Source organism: Polyergus mexicanus, unplaced genomic scaffold, assembly GCF_030449975.1.
Source record: "Polyergus mexicanus isolate NDT 795.1 unplaced genomic scaffold, iyPolMexi1.0 SCAF_16, whole genome shotgun sequence".
Classification (NCBI taxonomy): domain Eukaryota; kingdom Metazoa; phylum Arthropoda; class Insecta; order Hymenoptera; family Formicidae; genus Polyergus; species Polyergus mexicanus.
Genome location: NW_027223336.1, coordinates 2,660,496 through 2,685,381, shown reverse-complemented (window position 1 = coordinate 2,685,381; position 24,886 = coordinate 2,660,496). Strand labels below are relative to the sequence as shown.

The following is a 24,886-nucleotide window of genomic DNA, read 5'->3' as shown; positions in this document are numbered from 1 at the left end:
CACGCATACACACACACACACACACATATAAAATTTAAACTTTAATTATGTATATACCATATAAACATCATCTACTTTCGAGAATGTATTTGCAATAAAATATGTATATTTATACAAACCATGTATATATAATGATGAAATTTTTTATCAAGTAATAAAATATTTCGCATTCTAATATATTTCTAATAAGATATTACTACAAATTTCTCTCTCTATTTTCTAAAAAGAGGAAACGTACTATATCGTGTATATCTTTGAATTTGTCGTAACTATTCTCGATGAAACTTAATTAAAGTACAGGCGATCCAGCGTTGGCGAAATGCGCGAGATAATACCTCCAGCTTTACATATGCGTGAGTGCGGAAGTGATATAAAGGCGGAAAGGTCACTAGCTATGACAAAATTTGATGCACTTGTAGCTCGTATCAACAAAGGGAAGTTTCATTCCGCGCTGATAATCGCATTTACGATCCGATAGATGCGTACGCGTGTCAATGCGTACGGCACGCTATGTGCGTTACATAACGATTACGTCACGAAAGGTTATCCGATGCTTGTATTGAACGAAGGGGATCGCGCAGAATCAGGGCAAATTTAACGAAATCGTGGGTGATTACTAGCGGTTAGCGCTGGGGTTACACATCGCCACGTTGTAACAGCTGTATACCATGATAATCTCCTAAATACACACCGAGTGAGTGAAATCGCTAGAACGAAGCTGCAATTCAATTTCACCCCACGCGCGAGAGTATGCAATAAAGTTATTGTATGAAAAATAAATTTTCACTGTGGACTATGATATACATCGACTAAGCTAATACAATTCTAAGAACTATCTCTACATATATAATTTTTATGAATCGTATGGCTTGTAAAAAGAGAGAATAAATAAAATAATAAATTAGAAGAATTTATAATTTGTAAAATTATTTATCTAATTTACGCACATTTTAAAATTTAAGAAAATAATACTATAAACAAGAAAAATTACAAGATAAAAAGTTGTCTTTAAATTATATTTACATAACGATAACGTGTATAGTATTTAATGATGAGTATAAATAAATCACAGACAACGATGCGATTCAATGCAATGAGTTTTTCGCTGATCGAGATTACGGATTCATACAGGAGTGGGAGATGAGGGAGAATCTTGAATAAAATCGGATTACATTCGGCGAAACTATTACAACGCGATCCAGAATAGAGTTGGATGTGTTTGCATTGCGGTAGTTGAATACTCGCAGGAATAGGTGGATCAAGTGAAATTTAGGTCTTGAGGATTAAAACAGTGTGGAAATCTCTAAGCGTTCTCGAAGAATTGCCAACTCTCGTGTATGCGATAACATCGACAATTTCAGTTGTCCGAGAGATCTGTCGCTTGGATTATCGCAAACATTTTTTTATTAAATTTAATTAAAATTTAAGCGAGCGTATTTGAAGATATTTATACGCTAACAAAGTTTCACTTATATACAATTATACCATAAATTTTTGCCTAAAATTTGTTCGAAGAGAAATAAAATTCTTTCATAAGCGAAAAGCTTATTTACTAGAAAATAATATTGGAAGACAAACCGTAAGATAGTAAACGAGATATATAATATATCGATTGTTATGAAATAAATAATTAGATACGAGAATCGTTTGATTCGATTTGGACTAAATTATTTGAGAACATTCCATTTTCTAGTGTATCGCATTCGAAGGTACTCCTTGGTACGTAATATTGAAACCATAAAAGGCGGACTATTAGATTCTGATTGATAGTAGAGTCTCATTCGATGAAATTACACGTTGCAATACATCTATTTTCTCGTTATTTGATCAACTGTAATTTCTGTTGAATATTTTCAGGTCACAAAAATGATAGTGACTTATCCTGAATATTGTTTTAACATCAAATCAGTATGTATATGCTACGTTTAACTAAAACATGGACTAAGATCGTCGTTAAAAAAAAAAAAAAAAAAAAAAAAAAAAAAATCTCCGTCTATGTTTCAGTTAAACGTATCTAATATATACATACATACTTTAAAGAAATTACATTGTATGCTATCGTATTGAAATTTTAAATAGACGATGTAATGAGAACATGTAAACAAATCGGAAATTCGGACTTATTAGTTGTTCTAAATTTATATTATTGGTTTTTCATATCTCGCTAGAGCAATGAATTGATAATTGAATTAAAAACTTTTAAAAGAGATTATTTCTGCGCAAAATGCAATACAAAAATTAATTCGATAACAACAAATTATTGCGGAATTTATTCTAAAGAAAATATATCGGTTGTATCATATGTTGTCGTGCGCTACAGTACGAATATTATATATTTTTTAGAAGTTATATAAATATATATATATATATATATATATATATATATATATATTGTATATTTTGCATTTTTTTCGTGCGCATTTATTCAACTATAAATTTAAGTGCATCGAATTAAATTGATTTCGAGAGAAACGCGAAATTCGTATAGTGACAGATGTAGAGAGATTCTCGCGAGTGGAATCCGCAAGCGCGGCTCGCTTCCTGTTTAAAGAGTCGTTGTGCCTCGGGCTCCATTTGACTGCATTGACGATTCGCGCGGTGTAGTTTATCGGGGTAAGTTTCCGCCTGCGCACCAGGTGAAACTTTCGTCGAGTAATCCGTTACGAAAGTTATCGGGCGTAACGTGCACGGAATTTCCGTAAATACGGATAATCGAGAGACGTGCCAGCCACCCGCCGCTGTTTCTCTTTCTCTCAAAGCGCTCCGCGTTCGAGAGAGGGTGCCTCGAGTTGGGAAATCGAGCCACTCTCTCTCGTTCGATGCCACCACGACCATCGCCGGGATAACGATTGGCGCACGCAAAATGTACGCTCCGACTGATGGTGGTACGTTGCGAAATAAAATTTCACGGGGCGTTTGTCTGCAAATCCGATCGGCGTGTCGTTGACTGGAAAGGAACTTAAAGTGAAACGTGCCGCGGAAAACCAGGTTAACGGGAAAAATCGGATAACGATTTACAAAGTGGCGAACCTGATTGGGAGGGGGGGGGGGGGGAGGGGGAGGTGTTGTGTGTTTTTTTTTTTTTTTACATTTGTCTGACGGAAGTGTAGGCGAGATGGAAATTCTTATCCATGACATTGTGACACTTTTTTGTGGATAGTTTAAAAAAGTGTAAGAAGAAGTTAGTAGAAAAATTATCGTGCAAAAATACCTGCGGTTTCTCTCGGAAATGCATATATAGCTCTTTTCTTTTTGTTACGTTAACATAATAATAACTGTAAATATATCGGTTCACCCCGGACTAGGAATAATAAGAATAATTTGCGTTTAATAATTTATCGAAGCAGATATATCATTTGAAACTTTTCTTTCGCTATCGTCTTCTTAAATTTGTTATATTTAGCACAAATAAGTGTATCTTCAATTAAAAATCGTAACACTTAACATGTGCACATTATGCCTCGGGGAATACTATTCCTCTTGGATTAGGCTTTGGAATAGCTTCGCGTTCTGGACACGTTTCAAAATGTTATTTTCGCAAGCATTTCTCTCGCGATCTCCTCGAGCCTCTTCCGGTGCTTTCTCGTCCTTACTCGGAATTCTTACCGGAGGAGAAAGGCCGGTGTGTTATCGTAACTGTCGACACGGTGGAAAAAGGTACCGTGTTGCGTTTTCCTTTATTCCATCCACAAGGGGATGTCACTTCGCGGAAAAATGAAGAAAATGGGCTCGCTCCTTCAAAGTGTATCTCGCTTCGCGATGCGTACCATAAGTATGTGGGGGGATTGCATCCCCGCGGCCTCTTTTCTTTATTTTCACGACGGGAATGCGGGGCTATTCAACGAGCTATTTTAGCGGAACGAGACGAATGGGCTTCTTTCAAAGTCCAACCCCATCGAAAATGGACCGATGCGAATTCGCCAACGGTATATTAAACGTGGAATCCGTTGTTTAACGTTTCTTTTGGATAGATTTACGCGTTTTTAATAAATATCCAGATTTATTTCAAAACTAAGAAAGTAACTTCTGTTCTCGATAATGAGATATCACATATATTTATTTATAAGAATAATATTATTTAAAAGTAGATTATTTAAGAAAAAACTATCTTTGTTACCAATATTGATAAATTATAACATTGATGTGTACTTTCATATGCTTCTGCAGAATAATTGGACGCACTGATCCAGTAAAAACTGCAGCATGTATACGAAATATGCGATTGGACAAATGAATTTCAATTAAAATAATTGAGATTATAATAAATTAATAAATAAATTAGAATAATTTTCCACTAAGAATAAATGAGGCCCGGGACAATTTATATAATATTACAACTTTATATAGTGGTTGCATATTTGACAGTAAAAAAATATTAACACAGTTTTTATAAATTTTATATTCCAATCTGGTATTCCCTTCACATTTATAGACTATTATTCATTCCAAAAGAAAAATTAATATTAACAACGAATTTTCCTAATTATATATGGATATATAATTCGATACAAGAAGAACTCATATATGAATATATAAAAAGAAATATTATTATATAAAATATAAAAAAAATTACCATATGAATATATAATTCATATACATATGATACATTTTATTAATGTCGTAAAACTAAATGGAAAACAGACGATATATGAAGCAGCGGCGATTTATATCGCGCATACTAAATTTATTTTAAACAGTGACATTTACGTTATAGTCGTTAAAACCTAATGTTATTTTGCAATGAATATTGAAAAGGTATAAACTAAAGATATAAACACGCGCGCGAATAAACTAATAAACGCGCGAATATTAAAAACTATTTCGATTATCTTGTATATTTAAACGTAATAAATTCCATTGAAAATAATCAACGGCTCGATTAAATATTTATGAATTGTTTTAATATTCCTTCGTTGCGGTTTTTCCGGACTATACATAATACCAACGACAATACACGATCGATCGCATATGACAAATAATAGTAGCACGTGCACCTGTTCGCGGTTTCACGCGAGTTTTACATACTAGATAGAGAAACATAGAAACAAAAATCAAATAAAAATATAATTTAATAAATATTCATATATAAACACACTATATTTGAATTACTAAACACGCTGACCACATAGCGAACAGACAGAATACCATGTTCAATTTATCGGCGCGTCAATAAATTGATATTTTATAAACACGAGAAATTGAATAATAAAATTTGTATAATTGCACGTAATTATATATTCCTAATTCCGACACTTATATACATATCTCTGTGTGTAGGTATGTGTATGTATTATTGCAAGCAGCGCATGCAATAATGTACAATACTTATATATATTGCTTTTTATTATTTAAGGAAATGTATATAAATAAATAAAGATCGTATATTACAGTTTTAATAGAATGTCAAAATAATTACGAATCATGTAGGATATTATCGCCACTATAAACGCGACAATTATATCAAGAGTACTATATAGCAAGGATTATAATAATTCATTCCCAAGATATTTCGCGATAAAATATATCTTTAAAAAAAAAAAAAAAAAAAAATATTAATAAGTGGAGGAATAGCTTAGAACTAATTAGTCTAAGATGTCAGTAACTATTTAGTCATATTTATGTCATATTCAAATATCAATATATCCAGATAGAACGAATGTTCCCGAACTTATTGTTAGAGTTGAGACGTTAGTCGCGCGAGATTCTCCTTCGCCATGTCTATCCTCGTATCGTCAGTATAAGGATAAAGTAAGTTGCCGCTGCGGTGTCGTACGAGAGGTATTATCCGTTGTTCCTGGAGTGCATGGGGGTTTGGTAATCGGCTAAAATGTCTGGCGAATGCCCCATGGGTATCCCTATCGATGCAAGAGTGTTGGATGTAGAAACGCTTTTGCGTAATGAGTAGTTGAGATTCCTTGTTAAGGAACGCTCGAACTCTGCACTGCGGTTTCCGTGGTTCCCAACAGATTTCGGCGCTTCGCCTAGTTTCTTCCTCCGGTTTCACTTTGTTGCCGATCCTACGAAGAATACAATCTGCGCCCGACATGCAATTCGTGCAACCCGTAAAGTGCGTCAATTTCAGTATATGTTATTTTGACAAGCCAACCGTCTATAATTATCTAACGAATCCTTCCTTGTCGAGTTTAAAATCATAATACATCTTGCATCCGCGTACTTTCTCGCATCCAAAGTAATTAGCAGTGCTTTAATTGAGGAAACATTAAATCTATAAAGAGAATGTATGAATATAATATTACTATTATACGTGCATAGTACCATTTTGACAAAAACAAATTTGTAATTAATTGTAATAACGTAATTATAAAACTATATGTTTAAATTCTTGTATTACTAATTTATATTATTTATTATTATTTTATAAATTTTAAGTAACGTCTTGTTCTAAGAAATGGAAAGATGCTGCTTGGAAAATGTGTTTTGCGAATGGAAAAGTTTATTTATATAATAACTTAGGCTATATATACATAGTATTTTAGAATAATCTTTGATAAACGTTTAATTATCATTAATTAAAATTAATTTATTAATAGAAATTTAAATGTATTATTATATGTTATTTGTGCAATATATCCAGATTTCTAGATTTCTCGTAAATAAATAAATAATGCATATGTAATATATCTGTGCTCTGTTTATTCTCTTCCGGTTATCTCTATTCTATATCAGGAAAGCTTTTGCAAATGAATAATTCGATAGAAAATTAAGAATTCAGGACACTTTCCGTTTTGCTTCCGCCCTATACGATATTATCTATTTAACATCCAAAAAAATAAATAAAATTTAAAAGATGCTCTTGGTTTTGATGTCGAAATTACTGGTACAGAATTTAATGCCACATGGTTTTCAATTAAATTTATGAATGAATTTTAACGTTACTATGTAGTCGCCGATTTCGCTAATTGATTTACTAATTGCTTATAAATTTCATAGCAAACGAAATGTCAACATTCATAACGAGGAGTATTTAATAGTATCAAATAGAATATTTATAGACTTTTGCGTCAAATATCATTAATATGAAATTTTAATCGTAGTATATGATATGGAATATGGAACATATTTGCAATTTGTGTAAATCTGAAAAACATAAAGTAATATTTCATTAAAAATGATCATATTTCTGTATATAAGCAATTTTTTTTATAATAAAAATAAAATTTATATAAGCATAACTTGTTATCGGATTAGTAGTAATACCGAGAATAATATCTTTATAAATTATTGTGTAATATTGTTGCACAGCTGCAAATTATTTTATAAATCATCTATATGGACAAATTAATCCAGTAAGTTGAAATTATCATGTTCGTGCGAATCACTAGTAATCAACACTGAAGGAAACAGTAATAGAGAGAGAGAGAGAGAGAGAGAGAGAGAGAGAGAGAGAGAGAGAGAGAAGAAATAATAGCAATAGCGTGTAGTAGCCTGAAACTATTAGTCTCCGTATCGTATAATTTTATTATTACAAGAATTTGAGATGCTGCGAATATCAAAGATATTTGCAATTTAAAATAATATAGGCAAACTAAATTTTGTGGCTTTGTTTGTTACGAAAACAATTCTCGATGCTAAAGTAGATATCTTACAACACGTTTGCAATATATGCACGTAAACTCAGCAGGTTGCCAGAATATGCGTCAACCCAATTGAAACTGAACTCTACGGTCGGCCGATCCGGGCTAATTAATTACTACGCTGCCGGCAAATTCATTACAACAAACACTGTTCCTAACAATGGTAACGGCGTATGTTTAGCTACATTATCCTCACCGTCCGTGTCGCTCGGTCGAAATTGTTGCATATATAAATCGAATGCAACATGAAAATGTCCATGTTACACGATCGGTTGACACGTTTATATTTCGCATCTAATTTTTACATAATTTGATAATTATCGCGGACAGAGCTAACACGTCGTATGTCGCTATGAATAATTATCACATAGCAAAATGCGATTTGACATCGCGTTTATATCAAAGGTTTGCCCCCCTGCACATAACTGACCACAATTAATCCTCTCGTTCAAAAAGGGATATTAATTTATTCTCTAATATAATTCACGTTATCTAGGGATAATAAAAATATATGTGAGACTATAATAATGCACAATATTAGAAGCTAAACATTTATCACAGGATACATGTGCCTTTGCACACATGCATTATCTTTAAAAAAATATTATAATTTATTACCAAGAAATCTCTAATTTTCTAATCTTTTAATTTTAAGCTCTTTTGAAGCTCTTATTTTGAAGTTTCTTCGTATATAAAGCGTTAAACATAGTACTAACAAAGTACTTAATATATATAACAGATAATCCGTCATATAAAATTGAAAATTGAAAAGTTTTTAATGTAAAATACATTTACGTTATATCGTACGTCAGCATTTTATAATATAAAATTTTTCGCTCTATAGCAACAGATATCATATTATGTTACGCCACATCGATAATAACGATAATGATGATGAGAGAGAAAATATCGTTACAATTGTTTTACGTATATAATAGTTTCGTATAGAAATATAATAAAATATAATTATCGCGTTGTAAAGTGATATTTCGTTATATTAAAATGTTGTAGAATTAAATTTCAAAAATTTTGTTCTTTTATAGTGGATAATAAAAAGACAACACGACAAATAAAATGGGTAAGAGGGGATAAGGAGGGGATGGAAGAAGAGATAATAATAAACGTTTCTCCGTGGAGAAACTTACATTGTACGTTAACTTTGTGAAAAGTGAAGTAAACTCACGGAGGCAAAAATGTCGATAGAAATGCCCCGGAGATATCGCGGTCCAACTATAGAATCGTTAATTATAACGATAATTAGCGGGCACTTTTGCGATGGTAACTCTAGGGCGTCGATCCTTTACTTCGAAGTCGCTATCTTAAGCCAAGTTCGAGAAGTATAAATGGAATATGATTTTATCCCATAATTAGCTGCTGGTGGAATTGGAAAACTTCGTTTTCCACGCAATATGATTTCACTATAATTTCCCATATATATATATATATATATATATATATATATATATATATATGTATATAACAGGATACTTTTCCATGTATTAATATACAATTACTACTTTACACGACTAATATTAAAAATTATCAAAAGATGGTCGTCGTATTTGTGGTTATTAGTAAAAATCGATAGTAAAAGTATCCAGTTATTCTCATGGCTCAAGAGTAAAATCTGAGGTCGTTTGAGTAATCTTGATCTAACAATAAGTGCATTAGGGGAGGAGGGAGAAAGAGGGCATGTAACGACGATGGTTTCTCGTAGGCGCTTATACAGTAACATAACGATGTCATAGAAGCGTTTAATGAGTTCGCCTGACAAGGGATTTCCCCGGTTTCTATGATTTCAGCCGTGCGAGAAGTCCTCGGGCGATTTTCGCGCGGCACAATGCGCCGCCTTCAACAATGTGCCATACAGCGGACAACTGCTCAAATGGTACCCCCATTACGATCCGGCTAGACCGTGCGCTTTGATCTGCCGCGGCGAGCAAACCTTCGAGGATGGCATTGGAAAGCGGTCGCGGCAGGAAGTGCCATCGAACGAGAGGACGATGGGGCACGATTCCACGGACGGTCTTCAATACGATAACGACGAGACGATAGTGGTGCAGCTGGCGGATAAGATCGAGGACGGCACGAGATGTTATGCGGAGAGCACGGATGTGTGCATAGGCGGCGAATGTATGGTGAGTGGTATCTTCTTATCTATCAGCACTTCTTTTTATTGAGGAATATAAGGATCTTGGCGCACTTTGCAGTTTGGTAAAGTTTGCGAATACCGCTTGTCAAACGCTTCGTTAATTTTCATTTTTCTTAAAACTGAACAAATTGGACTTGGAAAATCCATGGTTCAAATCATTTTGGATTTATGCGCGTTAATTACTTAAGTTATGTGGAAATGATTAGTTTAAAAATGTTGCTTATACTAGAATAAATATAATAATGCACATACGACATCATTAATAATAAGAAAGTATTGTAGATTGAAAAAATATAAAGTAGACTAAATGAATAATATATTAATTTTGGTTATTGTTTACTGTCTATAATTGACTATTGTTACGACCTGTTTATATTATGAAATTCTGTAACAAAAGTATAAATATGGATATGCGCCGAAATTAAATAAAAAATTAATGAGCAACCTAATTTACAAAAATATAATAGAGGTAATTGTTCCTCTCTATAGATAGAATATTTTTTCGTTAACTTATTTTTTTAAAACAATTTCTCTCGTTGTTTTTAAAACAAAATAAATTTTATGGGAAAAAGAAATCGATAACGTTATACTTGTCATACGATATGTTTAAATTGCAAGATTCCCAATGGGTATTAGAACGTCAGTAGAATATATGACAAATGGCTTAAAGATTTAATAAATCTGTCAATTAAAAATTGTGCATGAGCGCGACTTTATTTTAATGGAATTAACAAGAAAAAACAATTAAAAAAGTGATCGGAAATCAGAATAATCACAATTTTAAAGACACTTCAGAATAGACAGGTAGAGATTGAGCTGGGAGCGTGACATCATTATTCTGCGTTTATTGTAATCTGTCATTGATCCGATGCTTGAATTGAAAACCAACCGTGCTCTTGACTCTTTATTCCATTTCTCTCGAATATCTATCACGAGGGGGTGTTTGTGGTGAGAAAGGATATATATCAGCTATTTTATACCTGGCCTTGATTCACGTATGTTATGATACTAACCAAGTGTATAAATTAGATATATATTGTATTCTTCTAAAATATTATTAATATATGATTAAAATAATTAGCTTAAATTAAAGCAAATCATAAAGTTTAATATTACTCATCATTTTTATATTTTTTGAAATAATTAAATATACTAACCTGTGGCTATAGCAGAGTTTAATAGCTATATTTACATACACGAATGTGTATATCATTTTAGCAGACGATAATGCTAGAATGTAGAATGTGAATCGATACGTTAAATTACGTCGGAAAAATTATCTTCCTCTGTTATTAATATATATTCTCACGTTTCAATTATAACTGAGGTGGCAACATTACAATTCAAACGAATATAGGATCGAATACTCCTCGCGAAAATTTTATTACTGGAAGCGGTTATCTGATTTAATCTTCTCTTGATTTTGTTGTAAAGGGGATAATTATCGATTCTTAACCGCGGCATTATTGGAAATCATGGATCTGTCACGCGCAGACGGCAGTATGTTAGGCACGAGGGGCATTAAGCGATAGGTACAGTGCGTCGCTTGTCAGTCACTATAAATTGTCGGTCAATCAACACGTAAGAGTCTTTTGTTAATTATGGAAATACAGCGATACTTAGACTCTATTAATTCAACTAAAATTTAGATAATAATGAGACGTTATTAAGCCAAATGGTCCCGCGATGTGATTACGATTCACTACTTTATATAGGATAATTTTTGCATTAATCATCGTTGGTTGTAGAAAATGCATATTTTCGCCAACGTCAGACAAGTGTAATGTAAAAGCATAATAATTTTGTAATAATAAAAGTTTTAAAAGTTTTAAAAATAAATCAAGTGAAAGCTTAAAGGAACTCGGCTAAGGAAAATATTATTTTTTCTCTGAAAGCTTTAATTTGATGCTCGAACGATTGTGTGATTAGTAGTATTTCTTGATTCCGTTTTTCCGCACGATACCATATCTTTCAATGCGCAAATATCGAACAATTTCGACAAATCTATTCTAGACGTATGTGGAAATGCATTCGGAATGTAAATAACTGCAAGTAATAATGTTTGAATAAAAATTGCATTTTAATTTATTAATCCATTTAACTACTCGTTTGCATTGTTAAATCGATGGATTCCAGCTTGCCTAATACCTTGGGAATTTACATATTAAATTTGCTATTAGCTTGGCCAACGTGTTTTGAACATCGATATAATCCGATCTGTAATTTTGATCGAATAATTACTCAATTAATTAATCAAGAATCATGTGTGAATCGAACAATATAATCGGAATGTTACGTGAAACAATAAATGGGAGTAGCCTTTACATGTGTACATGTGGGCCATGTTTGAAATTAATTGTATTAACGTGAATGCAAATTAAATGAAATTATCGATAATATTTAGCGTGAAAAATTGTCTCCAAATTAATCAGAGATCAAAGAGTTTGTAGTTGTGTAGAAACGGGGAACGCTAATATTATATGCATTTCTACGTATGCGCATCTCAAGTATAGATATGCGTGATTGCTCCTCTTTATTCTTGTAACTTTTTTCTTTCGAGAAGTAAAAATTTTAAGAAAATTTTGACAAATTATTAATTAAGTGGATAAGCAGCCTTCTTAAATATTTTACTTCGAGGATGGTCTTAAGCGCTGGATTAAATTTAAGGCGTTACTTAAGAATTTAACCGCAATTGCCGCGTCTCCTGTCGAAACTTCGTGAAGATGTAACATTTGGAATTAGTGGGGAAACTGTCGGAGAAGATTTTCGCGCTAGACGTCGACGCATAAGCGCGTATATGTATCAAACAGTATCTTAAACGCGTTCGCAATTCGGTTCTCGGTGTCGCCACGACGCGAGCGTGTTTCACATCTTGTTGTTAAAATGTAACCTAACAAAGCGCGCTCCTAACTCAGTCTTCTGCTAATATTTAACATGGGTGTGTCGAGAAGCCCGATCTCATCGTCCATTAACTTAATTTGATCTACGTCATATGCATATACCATATATGTATATAACGTATGTACAATATATATGCGTGCATATATTTTCTCGAGAAGCGTAATGAAGATTGTCCAGCGTGTTATTGTATAATAATGTTGTCCGTTTTATTTAATAAGCGCAAAAACTTGCTTTCTTGATAACTTTTAATGATTTGATATCTTCGTAAGATACTTGTAAGTTTCATTAAAATCTCATTATTTTCTCGAAAATACTCGTAATTACCATTACTATTACTGTTACACTGTACAGTCGGATATATTTAAAATGCTTATATATCTCTTTGTTTAAAAAAAAATTATCTATTTAATTAATGTATTTAATTAAATAAAAATTCAATTATATCGTTGTTTATATTCATCGTAACTACTAATTCGTCACATTTATATTTAGATTTCGATATCATGTCTCATTTGCTATCTTATTACGAATAGCAATATTAAATTTTATAAACTATATAGTATTATAAAAAACTAGGCACGAAATAAATTTTATTACATATTAATATTTTATGAGTACAATATAATTATTAAAATATGTATTATAATTATTATTAATATCTCATAAATTTATTATTTATTATTGCTAAAAAAATTAGAGATATTTTAAATTTTTATGAATTAAGAATAATTCTTTTTAATTATTTGAACTACTATATAAAAGTAAATCGCAACATTTCATTTACTCTTCTCTAAATTTTTTATCTCCATACAAATTGGACGTTTTCTTGCCGCGAAAATATAATGTGCGTCCTCGACGTAACATTAAAATCTTAATTCTTTGATCCTAAATTAAATGAGACTCGTGATACCGCGAAACAACCAGAAAGAAATCGGATTAACAATAACGCCGGGGAAGCGCGTTCGCGGTATGCCGGGGAATAATTAACGAATTCTCATAACAGCGATGCCGGCGACGTAGTCGCGGGGACAATATCTAATCAACAGAGAAGTCTACGTAATTAAGCATTAAGCAAACTCCGGTAAACGCAAACTGGCTTTGCGTTATTAAAAGTGCCGAGTTCCGCCGCTTTCGTTGTGGGCACGCCCGATGGTCGCGCCAAAGCTTTTTCATTACGTTGTGCACTCGTTAAAATTTATCTTCGGGGCGAGAAATTATTACGCCATTCATATCGTTCCTAGTAGTGGAAACGGTAAATTTTGAGAAATCACATTATTACGAATTATCAGCCACGTAGTTTAATATTCTATCAATGTTCTGAATAAACCGTTATATATTTCACTACTTTCTTGCATGTCTCGCGAAATTCTCTTTAAAAATTAGGGTTTTCTATATATAATTTTAATTATTATCAGATATAAATAAATTTTAAGAGATACGAAAGAAGATTCACGCTTTTTCACGCCGTCTAAAAAGCGAATATTATCCGCCGCAAGTTTCATATTTTGTTAAGTTATGCTAAGCTTCGTTATCTGCTTCTTTTTTTTCACAAAAAAAAAAAAAAAAAAAAAAAATCTTCAGAAATGAATAGTAATTAGGTGTTCATTCTTATTAAACTTTACGAGAATGAAAGAACACTTTGAATACAAATATGGGAAAATACTTTAAACGAATACGGGAGTATCTTATCAAAGTTTGTATTCTAAATTTCGGTCAAATTGCTACTTTTTAACAAGATTTGATTAAGATTAATGCTGCACAACAGAAGGAAAGAACAAGAGAGAAGCCATACAAGAGGCAAAAATTTGCTTTCCTAGAAATAAGTTTTTGCTCGCTACCTTCTGCTCCTTTTCCTAGTTTTTGTAAAATTATTTTTTTCTCTTTTAAACTTTCATTTTCAATTTCTTATGTCTAAAATCGAAAGAAAAAGCGCATTGTCTAATAATTAAAAGAATATGGGGAACGATTATAAAAAGCAAGGATTAAAAAGATTCAGAGATTCGTAGAGTTTTGGACAGGTACACAATAAATTTTATCATGCCATTGAAAACTGAAGGCGAATAAAACGCTCGGGGTTAAGCACCCCTTTCTCCACTTTGTATAAATCTTATTCTCTAACTATGTGAAAAGATAAAAACGAGTGCGAGAGAAGGGAAAGTGGGGCGCGATGGCTGAGAGATGGTATGAGATTCGTAGAAAAGACGAGATGTATCTTAATGGGGTAGGGTGCAGGGAGCAAGAGTGCTAAGAAAGGAACATGGAACATCGAATAGAATTTCGAGCGCGTGGGTGAATAATTGAATGTCAGTTAAATTTGCGCAACGGAATCGCTACGGTGTGGAAAATCGCGAGAGCATTAGTAATTATCGGCTTTTGCGTCTTTGTTAATCCCTCTGATATTTCAGTTTAAATAGAGGGTGTGTATTGACACAATAATTGATTTCGATCCGAAAGTATTGGAAAATCTTATTCGTATAAATTTATTTTAATAGTCTTTAAAAAATTTTAAGTATTTTGCTACATAAATATAAAATGACTTATAACTAGATATTAGAAAAGCTATTAGAGAGAAATTATAAACGATGAGAAATATACAGATTGCAATATACATTATAAGGCATATCTCTTTAAATCTCTCCATGATGTTTTTATTTAATGCAAGTATTGTATATATTATTATTAATTTTATATATAATATAACTTTAAATAATAATACATTTACAGTATTAATAGATTGAAAATATATAATATTAATGATAGTATTTTTATAATTCCAACTTTTTATTTTTGTCACCGCATATTGCAACGATTATTTGTGCGAAACCAGGAATAGAAGAGGGTCATAAGATCGACAGAGAGTACCGTTAAGTCCCGCGATATTTCATTTCTCACGCCCAGCGGAATTCTCGTTCTCTTCCGACTTGTTTACCTAGTAGAGAAATAACGGGTTGCTTCGATGACCCTATCTTTCAATTATCGAGTCCCATCATTGATTCCCACTTCCGCGGCAAAGTAAACCTAATCCGGCGCACCCGCATGCATGTCTTTTATATGTATAAAGAAGCATACAGGCGCGCAGACACATGGCTGTTGAGATATTTCTGTTCTATTGTCATACAATAGAGAGAGAAAATGTAAAACAAATTCATCCTCGTATGAAATTAAATTTCTTCATATCCCGATCTGCCGAATACAAATCGTTTGTTCCGGCAAGCATCGATCTCTTAGTTTTTCCGTCTCTCATAATTGTCTCACAAATCTTTTTCTCTCTCTCTTTCTCTCTCGCTCACTCGCTATGAAGCGATAGAAAATAAATTACAATTGTAAACTAAATTATTTCTAATAACATTGAATTCTTTATCGAATTAATATTATTTTATTCTTATTAAGTAATTAGGGATAAGTAAAAAATACATATCATAGGATTTTGATTGATTAACTGATGAAGTTATTTATAACCTTCTTAGAAGAAAAGGGCATTTTCTCACAATTATGATATTATAGCTGAAAATTAGATTTTACATGAATGTGTGTGCATCGAAAACATTTCTTCTCTTCGTGCTATTCGACGAGAATATATTTAAAAATTCGCTTTGTCCAGCGTCTCCATTTCCTCAAATATTTTTGCTCTCGCGTTAGTGTAGCTTGTAGCTTCTCGATGCGTGAAGCTATTAGAGAGCCAGAGTTTCGAGAGCACGAAACTAAAGTACCTACCTAAATTGGCTTCTTCATTGGTGCACGGAATAAAACTGCGGCTCGTAACTGCTGCGATTCGCCGAATGACGATCGCCGATGTTTAATGGAAGTATTTCAGAGAGAGTTTGAAACTTGAACGATAATCGAGCCCTATTTCGATTTTGCAGCCAAATCGAACGGTCAATTGGGCCGAAATGGAGATGCTGCGCCCGCCGTACGCGCATCGTATCGCGTCGCACTGAATTTAGTGCGCAATTTTCGTCCGATAATGTCTAGCTTTCGTTCAACAACACCGTTATGTAAAATCGTTTATAGAAGAAGATATCAAAGTATAACGGTGGCTGAATAATTCGTACGATTTGAGGATAACGACTAAAAAAGGTAGAAGTAGCACGTCATCTTATTTAGCGAAATATAAGACAGAAATATACAATTATGTATAATGTGATAATGAATAATGAAATCATCAGTCTAGAATTAATACAGATAAATAGTAAAGAGCATAATACGTGTTTGCAAATATTTAGATGTTAAAAAGGATAAATGATTGCCATGAGAGAAAGAGAGAAAGAGAAACTATTCGTCGAGTTTACTATTTCCTTGTTTTCTGCTCTTCTGTCGCGTCGCACATTTGAAGATTTGCTGATTTTAAAAATTTAAGCGTGCGTAATATAGGGACGAACGATTTATTCGCGTCGCGAGTCATTTTACGAAATCTCGGATTATCTCGTCACCGCAGTTTATCGTACGGGAGATCCCTCGTTAGGCTCACATCCTTCTCCTTTTTACTCTCGCTCGCCGCTACTTCCTCCTAGTATCTCCGACGCATCTCACTTCGCTCATTCGCTCGCACCTTCACCTTCCAGTTTGCCTTCACTCTTTTCGCCCTGGATAAGGCATGAATAATGTACTCCCCGACCTCCGAGCGAACCTCCATGCAACCTGAATGACAAATCAGTTTGCCGTCCGAGCCAGGTCACGAATCGACGTCAACGACGACTCCTTCCATCTCTACTCTCCCGCCTCCTCAAAGGTCCTGAATTTTCGCGAGATGTTCCTCGTTCTCGTATGAATCTCGATGGCACGTCAGCATTCGTCAGTCCTCTTAATATCCTCCGAAATACCGCCGCGAAAAACTCTTGCAGTTCAACTACAGAGCTCAGACTAGAAGAAAAATTTTCTGACGTCACGTAAATAGTAAATCGTTATAATTTATGATGCGACTTTTGAATCAGCAATAAAATATAAAATTTTTGTATTCAGCACCGAACAGTAATTTATGAATATTTCCCAAAAATTGAACAGGTTTTAATCAGATGAGAGAGAATTTATATGTTTTTTAAATAGAATCTTTATAAATTAAATATAATTTTTTTTTAATTAAAAATAAATATATTAATACTACATAGTTAATATTTTTAGGCAATTATTATTTTCCACGAAAAAAAAAAATAAATAAATTTGAAGCAACGGAATAAAATTAACGCGCATGTAACAAGTGTTTAAGAGAAAATTATCATCTTCGACAATGTTAGGGACAACCTGGCTAAAATCTATTATGTAAAAGACGTAATTCATTAATCGAGCGTGGATTTCTGTTGCAGAAGGTTGGCTGTGACCTTAGAGTTGGTAGTAACAAGAACACAGATGCGTGTGGCGTGTGCGGAGGGAATGGATCAAGCTGCCAATCGCGATACTCCTGGAGTTTAGAATCGATATCCGCCTGTTCCAAGTCCTGCGGAGGAGGTTGGTAATTACTGAATTAATTTAACTACATTTTCCTATGCAAATATACATAACAACTAAAGTATCTCGCGATATTACGATGAATATTTCATCGTAGCTTTAACGATTTATTTACATAAAATCCTTAAAGATTTCATTTTTGTCTTTTCAAACATTCATTCTTTTTTTAAATTGCACTATATAAAAACAACACTAAAGCATGATTGTTATATTATATCTGCTCGAAAAAAACTCTTAATATTTTAGAAATTTTGTTTATTACATTTAGTAATCTAAATATGTTTTGCGATTATTTAAAAAATTGGGATGTTCTAAGAAGACGTCGAATGAAATTTATAGCATCGCAGTATTATTTGCGCAACAGCGTTCGCTATCAAATCGGAGGGCTAATTTGCCGGTCGCGTTTTTGCACTAATAGGTTTCAAGATGGCGATGACGGTGTGCAAATCGGTTGGCGCCGATGAGAGTGTCGTAGAGGACAGCTATTGCGATCCAAACAACCGACCAGAGAAGACCCTGATGCCGTGCAACACGCACCCCTGCACGACGAAGTGAGTATACTTTTGGACAGAGTAACTACTTTTACTAGAACTGCATGCACGTTCTACGTCGAAGAACATCCAACTACTCGCGTATAGTCGAAAAGTAGATATTATATACATGTCTTTCGCTCATGATGCGAATAAAGTATCTATGTCGCCTCGTATAATATTACAATATCTTTCACCGTATTTTGTGCTTTTAACGCGAGTAAATCTTAATTCTCGTACAAGCGATATTTCGAAATCTTCGAGGAAGTAAACGGAGAGCGAGCGGGAAATTGGGAACTGCTCGGTACAAACGATCTTTGTTCCTACAACAATATTTCTCTTCCGTCTCGTGGAAGGGTTGCGAGGCAGCGATTTAAAGCCGGCTCTCGCGATGGGAATCGTCCAACAAACGACGAGATACTCCACCGTCGACGGGACTCGGACAAAAACTCCCGCAAACTCTTCTCTCTCCCTCTCTCTGGATACTCGGGCTCGCTGAAAGCGAGAACCGCGGAGCAACGCTGAAAGTTTACAGTCTAGTATATAGATTCTGTTCTTTGTGCTTGAATTTATGGTTCAATGTTCACGAGGCGGTCGATGATCTTTGCCAACGCTTATTGTTACTGTTCCGCGAACGTTTAAGAGCTGCCGCGACTATGTTTGCGACAACGAAGAGAATATTACTATTATTTCTGAAAAGACATTGGAATGCGAGTTTGTGTCTCGCGGAAAATTAATAAGTTACTATCAGTTATATTACAAAATTGCGTTCGAAAGAAAGATATTAGTTTTTCATCGAGCGGACGTTCGTATTGTAATATATCTCACTTCGTCTATATCACGTCAACCGATTAATCGATCCAAGGAAATTCGAGAAAATTTCTACTTGCTTGGAACACGCTTGTAACATCGGTATCGCTGATAGTAATCGAATCGTATCATCTAACGATTACGATGGGAGACGAACTACACGTTCGACTTAACTTTTATGGCATCGGCGACACGACGATATCGCTATTACAAGTCCTTGCGTTGATGAATTACCAGGGATATCGATCTATACCAATGAATTGGTCAACAGCTTAATTGGAGTGGCTGAGTTTAGTCGAATTCAACTGGTCAGACCGCCTAAGAAGCGGTCTGCCTTTTCCCCAAAGACAAACGAGACTCTTAAAAGCCATAACCGCACTTAGGTCCGAAAGTTATGATTTAATCATACATTACCACTTATCCCTAGTTATGCATGATTGATGCTTAAGTAACCGCTATGTTCGATTCAGAATTCTGAGAGCCTGCATTTAAAAAATATATTACAGAAATAATTATTAATGGAAAATATATTGGTTTAATTAAAAACCGAATAAATATCAGTTAATGTTGATTTTTTTCACTGTTTTATAGTAAATGACATTACGGTATCATTAAGCAAAATACTATTATAATTTATTTCTATTAGAATATGTAAAGATATTTATAGGTTTCATAAGCAGAGCATTTTTTAGTTTGATACGGTAGAAAATTCGAAAAATCGGGACGCATCATGAATTCGTCACAAATATTAGTGCACCTGTTACTCCGTAAACGAGGTTCACGTCATAAAGCCAAGAGCCGTTAGCGTGATCGATCGATAAAATCCGGTAGCGTGTCTAGCGCGATTTTTTTCATAGGAGAAACGTACGATACACGAGAGAAATTGAAAAAATTACAACCATTAATCTCAAATTTCGACAATGTGCATACTTTACGTATAAACTTGGCTTTTGTCCAACTTATATAGATACACATGTCGGCTTTAACGTCGCTGAAATTGAATCATATCAAAGATAACTTTGGAGATCACGTGGAAAGAATGCCAGGGCGGCTCGTAAGAATGGCAAGATCGATAATAATCGGTGATCGATATTCCGCGCGTAATGCCAGTCACGAGCCGGAGTTACCGTTTCATTTTGTCATTTAGCGCAATCGCTCGTACACGAAACATTTTTATGGTATCATATGTGAAAAATGCCGAGAGTGACTTTGACAGTTTCATAAAAAAAAAGCTTGTTAGCTTGATGGAAGGCACTCTCGGCACTCTGTATTCACGTTACTTGGTAAATGCTCAGCAAAAATCGATATCTTCTCTATCGTGGCTTTACATCCGATACATTGAAACTCGAGACCATCAAAAATATTAGTCGACGGAGTTTAATGAAGAAATGTTTCAACCTTAACAATCTAAAAAATGTCCATAGTTATCAAGCTAAGCAAAGCTACAGTCTATCGTTAATCCTTCGATTTCATCGATGATATGTAAATGACATGAAATTTTTACAACACTTTTCGGTGAGAAAATATTTCAAATAAGAACAGAAATACGAATATATATTAAGAGATTTACTTACAGAAGAAATTAGGTTTGGGGATAATTGCCTTTACATTTGGAGATATATATATTTTTTTTTAAAGGAAATATTTTATGATATTATATTTTTTAAATATCTTTTTTCTTTGCGTTTTTATATTATATATTGCGTTATTTAATGTATATAATCAACTTTACAATCCTACATAATTATGATGGAAAATGGACGAAATAAAATCAGCAATTTTTTTGGCAAACCACGTGTACAAACTTCTATTTCATATTTTGAAACTAGAGTCCCATATTCTACGGCTCGTAAATAACGCGAGAAGTTGAACGAAAAATGAACGTATCCCCACTAACGTAAAAAAGAGAAAAAAAATGTATCAATATGGAAACACTCGTTGCATTTTAAACACATTCCAAGCAATATATCGCCTTCTTCAAACCATAAAACCATAAAACTTATATCATGAGTGTAGACGGCACGTACGTTCCTTTTTTTATACCGAGCTTAAATAACGTAAGGACTTATCGAATGTCGCACCGACAGAAACGGAATATTAATCAGTTTTTGATACGCATACGACGATGTTTACGGCTTCGTTATGCACGGATGCAAGTAGCTGCATAATTTCGCGGCTTTGTAACTTAAACTCGGTATATATCCCTGTAATACCGTTGCTTTGAGCGATTTTCTTTCTCTGTTCTTTCAGATGGATGAACGGAGAATGGAGCACGTGCAGCGCGAGTTGCGGTGGTGGATCGCGAACGAGGTCCGTCTTCTGCACCGAGGAGAACGGGAACGAAACTACGAAGGTAAATTCGAAAGAGAAGGGGATTTTTCAATAATAATAAGAAGTAAAACTTTCCGTTAGCTATATTTTCTTGACAATGATTCTAAAAAAGTGCGAGAAATTATTTATCTCTTAATAACGAATAATCTTTAGTTATCGATGTTGTTGACATTCATCCTCAAGAATTTTAATAATTATTAATTAGTATCATTATTAATAGTCTTATTATTATTCTTTATTTTTTAGTAAATATCTTTATTTAATTAATACCATACTAATCATTCATTATACAATTATAATTAAAATATATAATTATTATAATTACAATTAACTATAATTATTATCACAATTAAAATTATTAATTCATCAAAAAATTTATTATGAAAAAAGAATATATAATTTCTTCTAAATTCTCTTGATATCTCTCAGTTATTTAAATTCTAGCAAAATTAATATAGTCATATCAAAAAGTGGAGCGCGGTTTGAAAACTTGGAGGAATGTCACGTTTACTCTCAGAAAAGTTTCAACGCAATGGAACTCCGCGAGATGTAAAGACAAATAAATCTTTCCGGAATAAATCTGTCAGCGCGCGATGCGAATCAGCGTTACGCGTGCGCACGATAAAATGCCACATTTTTCACATTTCGCCACTGACATTAGACACGCTGTAAGTCCGTCGCGTTTTCGCGCGGACGGAACGTTAACCATTCCTCTCATCTCAGGAATTTTATGTCGTATACTTTCGTACCCTGAGAGTCGCATTTACATACGCAACCTGTCGCGTTTCTCACAACGATCTTGGAAGGTTCCATGATCCTTAATCCAGTTCAGTTCACTACACATATACGCGTACATATATATATATATATATATATATATATATATATATATATATATGTGTGTGTGTGTGTGTGTGTGTGTGTGTGTGTGTGTGTGTGTAATATTATATATTGTATATAAACCTACAATTTTTTGTAGATCTCTGGTAAAAGAGATGCAGTTCAGCTTTCTCTTATAATTCTCTTTCTTTAAAACGAACACTATTTTATAAACTTACCCTTTAATATTCGCGATGTAGAAATAAGATATTTCAGATTTTCGGGAAATATTTTTTACGCGCATGTAATAACTAGCGTTTACTCCTAGACCCTAAAACTAATATTTAATTCCTGTCTTTGCAGCTATCCGACCATAAGTGCAGCGGCACGCACAAACCGCGCACTCAAGAGACCTGCAACACCGTGTCCTGCCCGATGTGGGAAACCGATAAATGGAGCGAGGTGAGAGTGCATGAGATTTTACGCGAATAAAACGGGTCGTTGTTACAAGCCGGTCGAGGTGTAGATGGAGACATGGTATCTTTTAAGAGCGAGAACGTTAAGCTTTCTCTCACCACAATCACGGATTTGGATGCATGCATCGGGTCCGGTTGCAAATACACCCACGTACGAACAAAGTACAGCTCGCTATCTCAATTGCGAATTTTACTGGCAGAACGTACTGGCCAGAGGGAAACAGGGTTAATGGCTGCGTACGATTTGCACGCTCTCTTTACCCTCCACATAAATGTTACTAGGTTGTTACGTGTATGAAATGACTGATTCGAACAACTTATACTTCGTAAAACGTTTCCTTCACATTAACATCCATTTATAATCGATATTATTACTTATTAATTATTATTTATTAAAGACGCAATAAGATATTAAGTACGTAAATCCGCTTCAGCAATTGCTCTTTTGAGTATGTGGCACTATTTTATTAAATTATTTAGTTAACTGAACAATTTTTAAGATTGCACATATTTTATATCTTTAATTTTTAGACTGGATTGCTGAAATAAATGACGAATATCAGTATGATTTCAATTTCAAACATTTTACAATAAAAATAAAATATTTTGATATTAAATAAATATATTTAATAATTGCTTTTATTTATGCTTATTAATTTAAATTATACATATTTGCCAATCTCTAAAAAAGGAAGTAACAATAGACAAATAAATAAATAATGAGAAAATCGCCAATAGTAGTTTTACAGTTTTAGCTTGAGTCTTAGGATGTTACCAATGAGAGCCCGAGGATCTTATTATTAGCGACTCGATTGAAGGTTCCTTGAATAATTCCAACGCGCATTTCAAAGCTTGCATTAATTTATCTGTAAATCCGGATCGCAGCGCTGTCACGCTATTACATGCTCGGACACAAACGCGGCATGCAACAAGGAAGCCTTTAATTATAAAACTCTGTTTCCATCCCGTTCCATCCTTTTCGACAGGTCATAGTGTACGTAGCGTTTAAAGAGGCAAAGCCAAATTAACGGGCTGCGCGCGATTTACACGGTGCGCTTTTGACGACGGATACGTCGACGCGATTCAGGAACCGTATGAAAATGTAATCTTCCTTTCCTCTGCAATCGCGATACGTCCACGTTTCTCCGTGACAATGCGATTTTCTTCAAAAGCTCCGCGTGCACAATCGCCGTAATTGTGCATGAACGGATCGCGACTAAAAAGACGAATAAAATTACGTCCGAGATGAGACACTCCCCGTAAAGATCTCCATTGATAAATGTGACAAAGTTTTTTTTACAATTAATCTGTTATCAGGATATTAGACTCAATACCCTGTACGTTATTCTTGATATTTTTGAAAAAGAATTCGCGTTAGATCGGTTAACGACGAGAGCGATCTGTTTTTGTATCTCAAGCAGAATAAATTTCACCTAGTGAGCTCCGTTTTTCTTCGGTTCATTAGCTATCAGGAAAAAGCTTTACCCGTACGTTTTTATTCTGTATAACGACTTCGGGGCGTTTCTAAAGTGAACGCAGGAAGTCGACGAGTTATAGAAGATCGAAACATTCTCGTTACTAGTTGTGTATTTACATTCTTCGAATCTATATAGGTTTTTTTTTTATTTTTCAATGAAAAGCCGCAAATTATAAGAATATAATTTTTGGATAATTAATGATGTGTTATTCAAGTTCGAATTATGAATTAATTTGCAAATAATATAATTTATCTTATATTTTAAGCGAACTCGTTTGCACATGAAATTATTTCTCACTTTTGATTTAGGTAATTTATTTTGAAACGGAACTAATGTTTCTTATATACATTCG

The 24,886-nt window shown here is 33.8% G+C and overlaps 1 protein-coding gene across 3 annotated transcripts in view; it reads left to right on the top strand.

Moving 5' to 3' along the window:
- Positions 1 to 24,886, top strand: part of Nolo (no long nerve cord) — a 177,484-nt gene that overhangs the window by 136,766 nt on the left and 15,832 nt on the right. For all 3 annotated transcript variants that reach the window (XM_070309012.1, XM_070309011.1, XM_070309013.1), the window contains exons 5-9: positions 9,398 to 9,733; positions 17,949 to 18,090; positions 18,509 to 18,641; positions 21,681 to 21,783; positions 22,944 to 23,042. In XM_070309012.1, the coding sequence (XP_070165113.1) occupies positions 9,398 to 9,733; positions 17,949 to 18,090; positions 18,509 to 18,641; positions 21,681 to 21,783; positions 22,944 to 23,042 (813 nt within the window). The remainder of the gene's footprint in view (positions 1 to 9,397; positions 9,734 to 17,948; positions 18,091 to 18,508; positions 18,642 to 21,680; positions 21,784 to 22,943; positions 23,043 to 24,886) is intronic.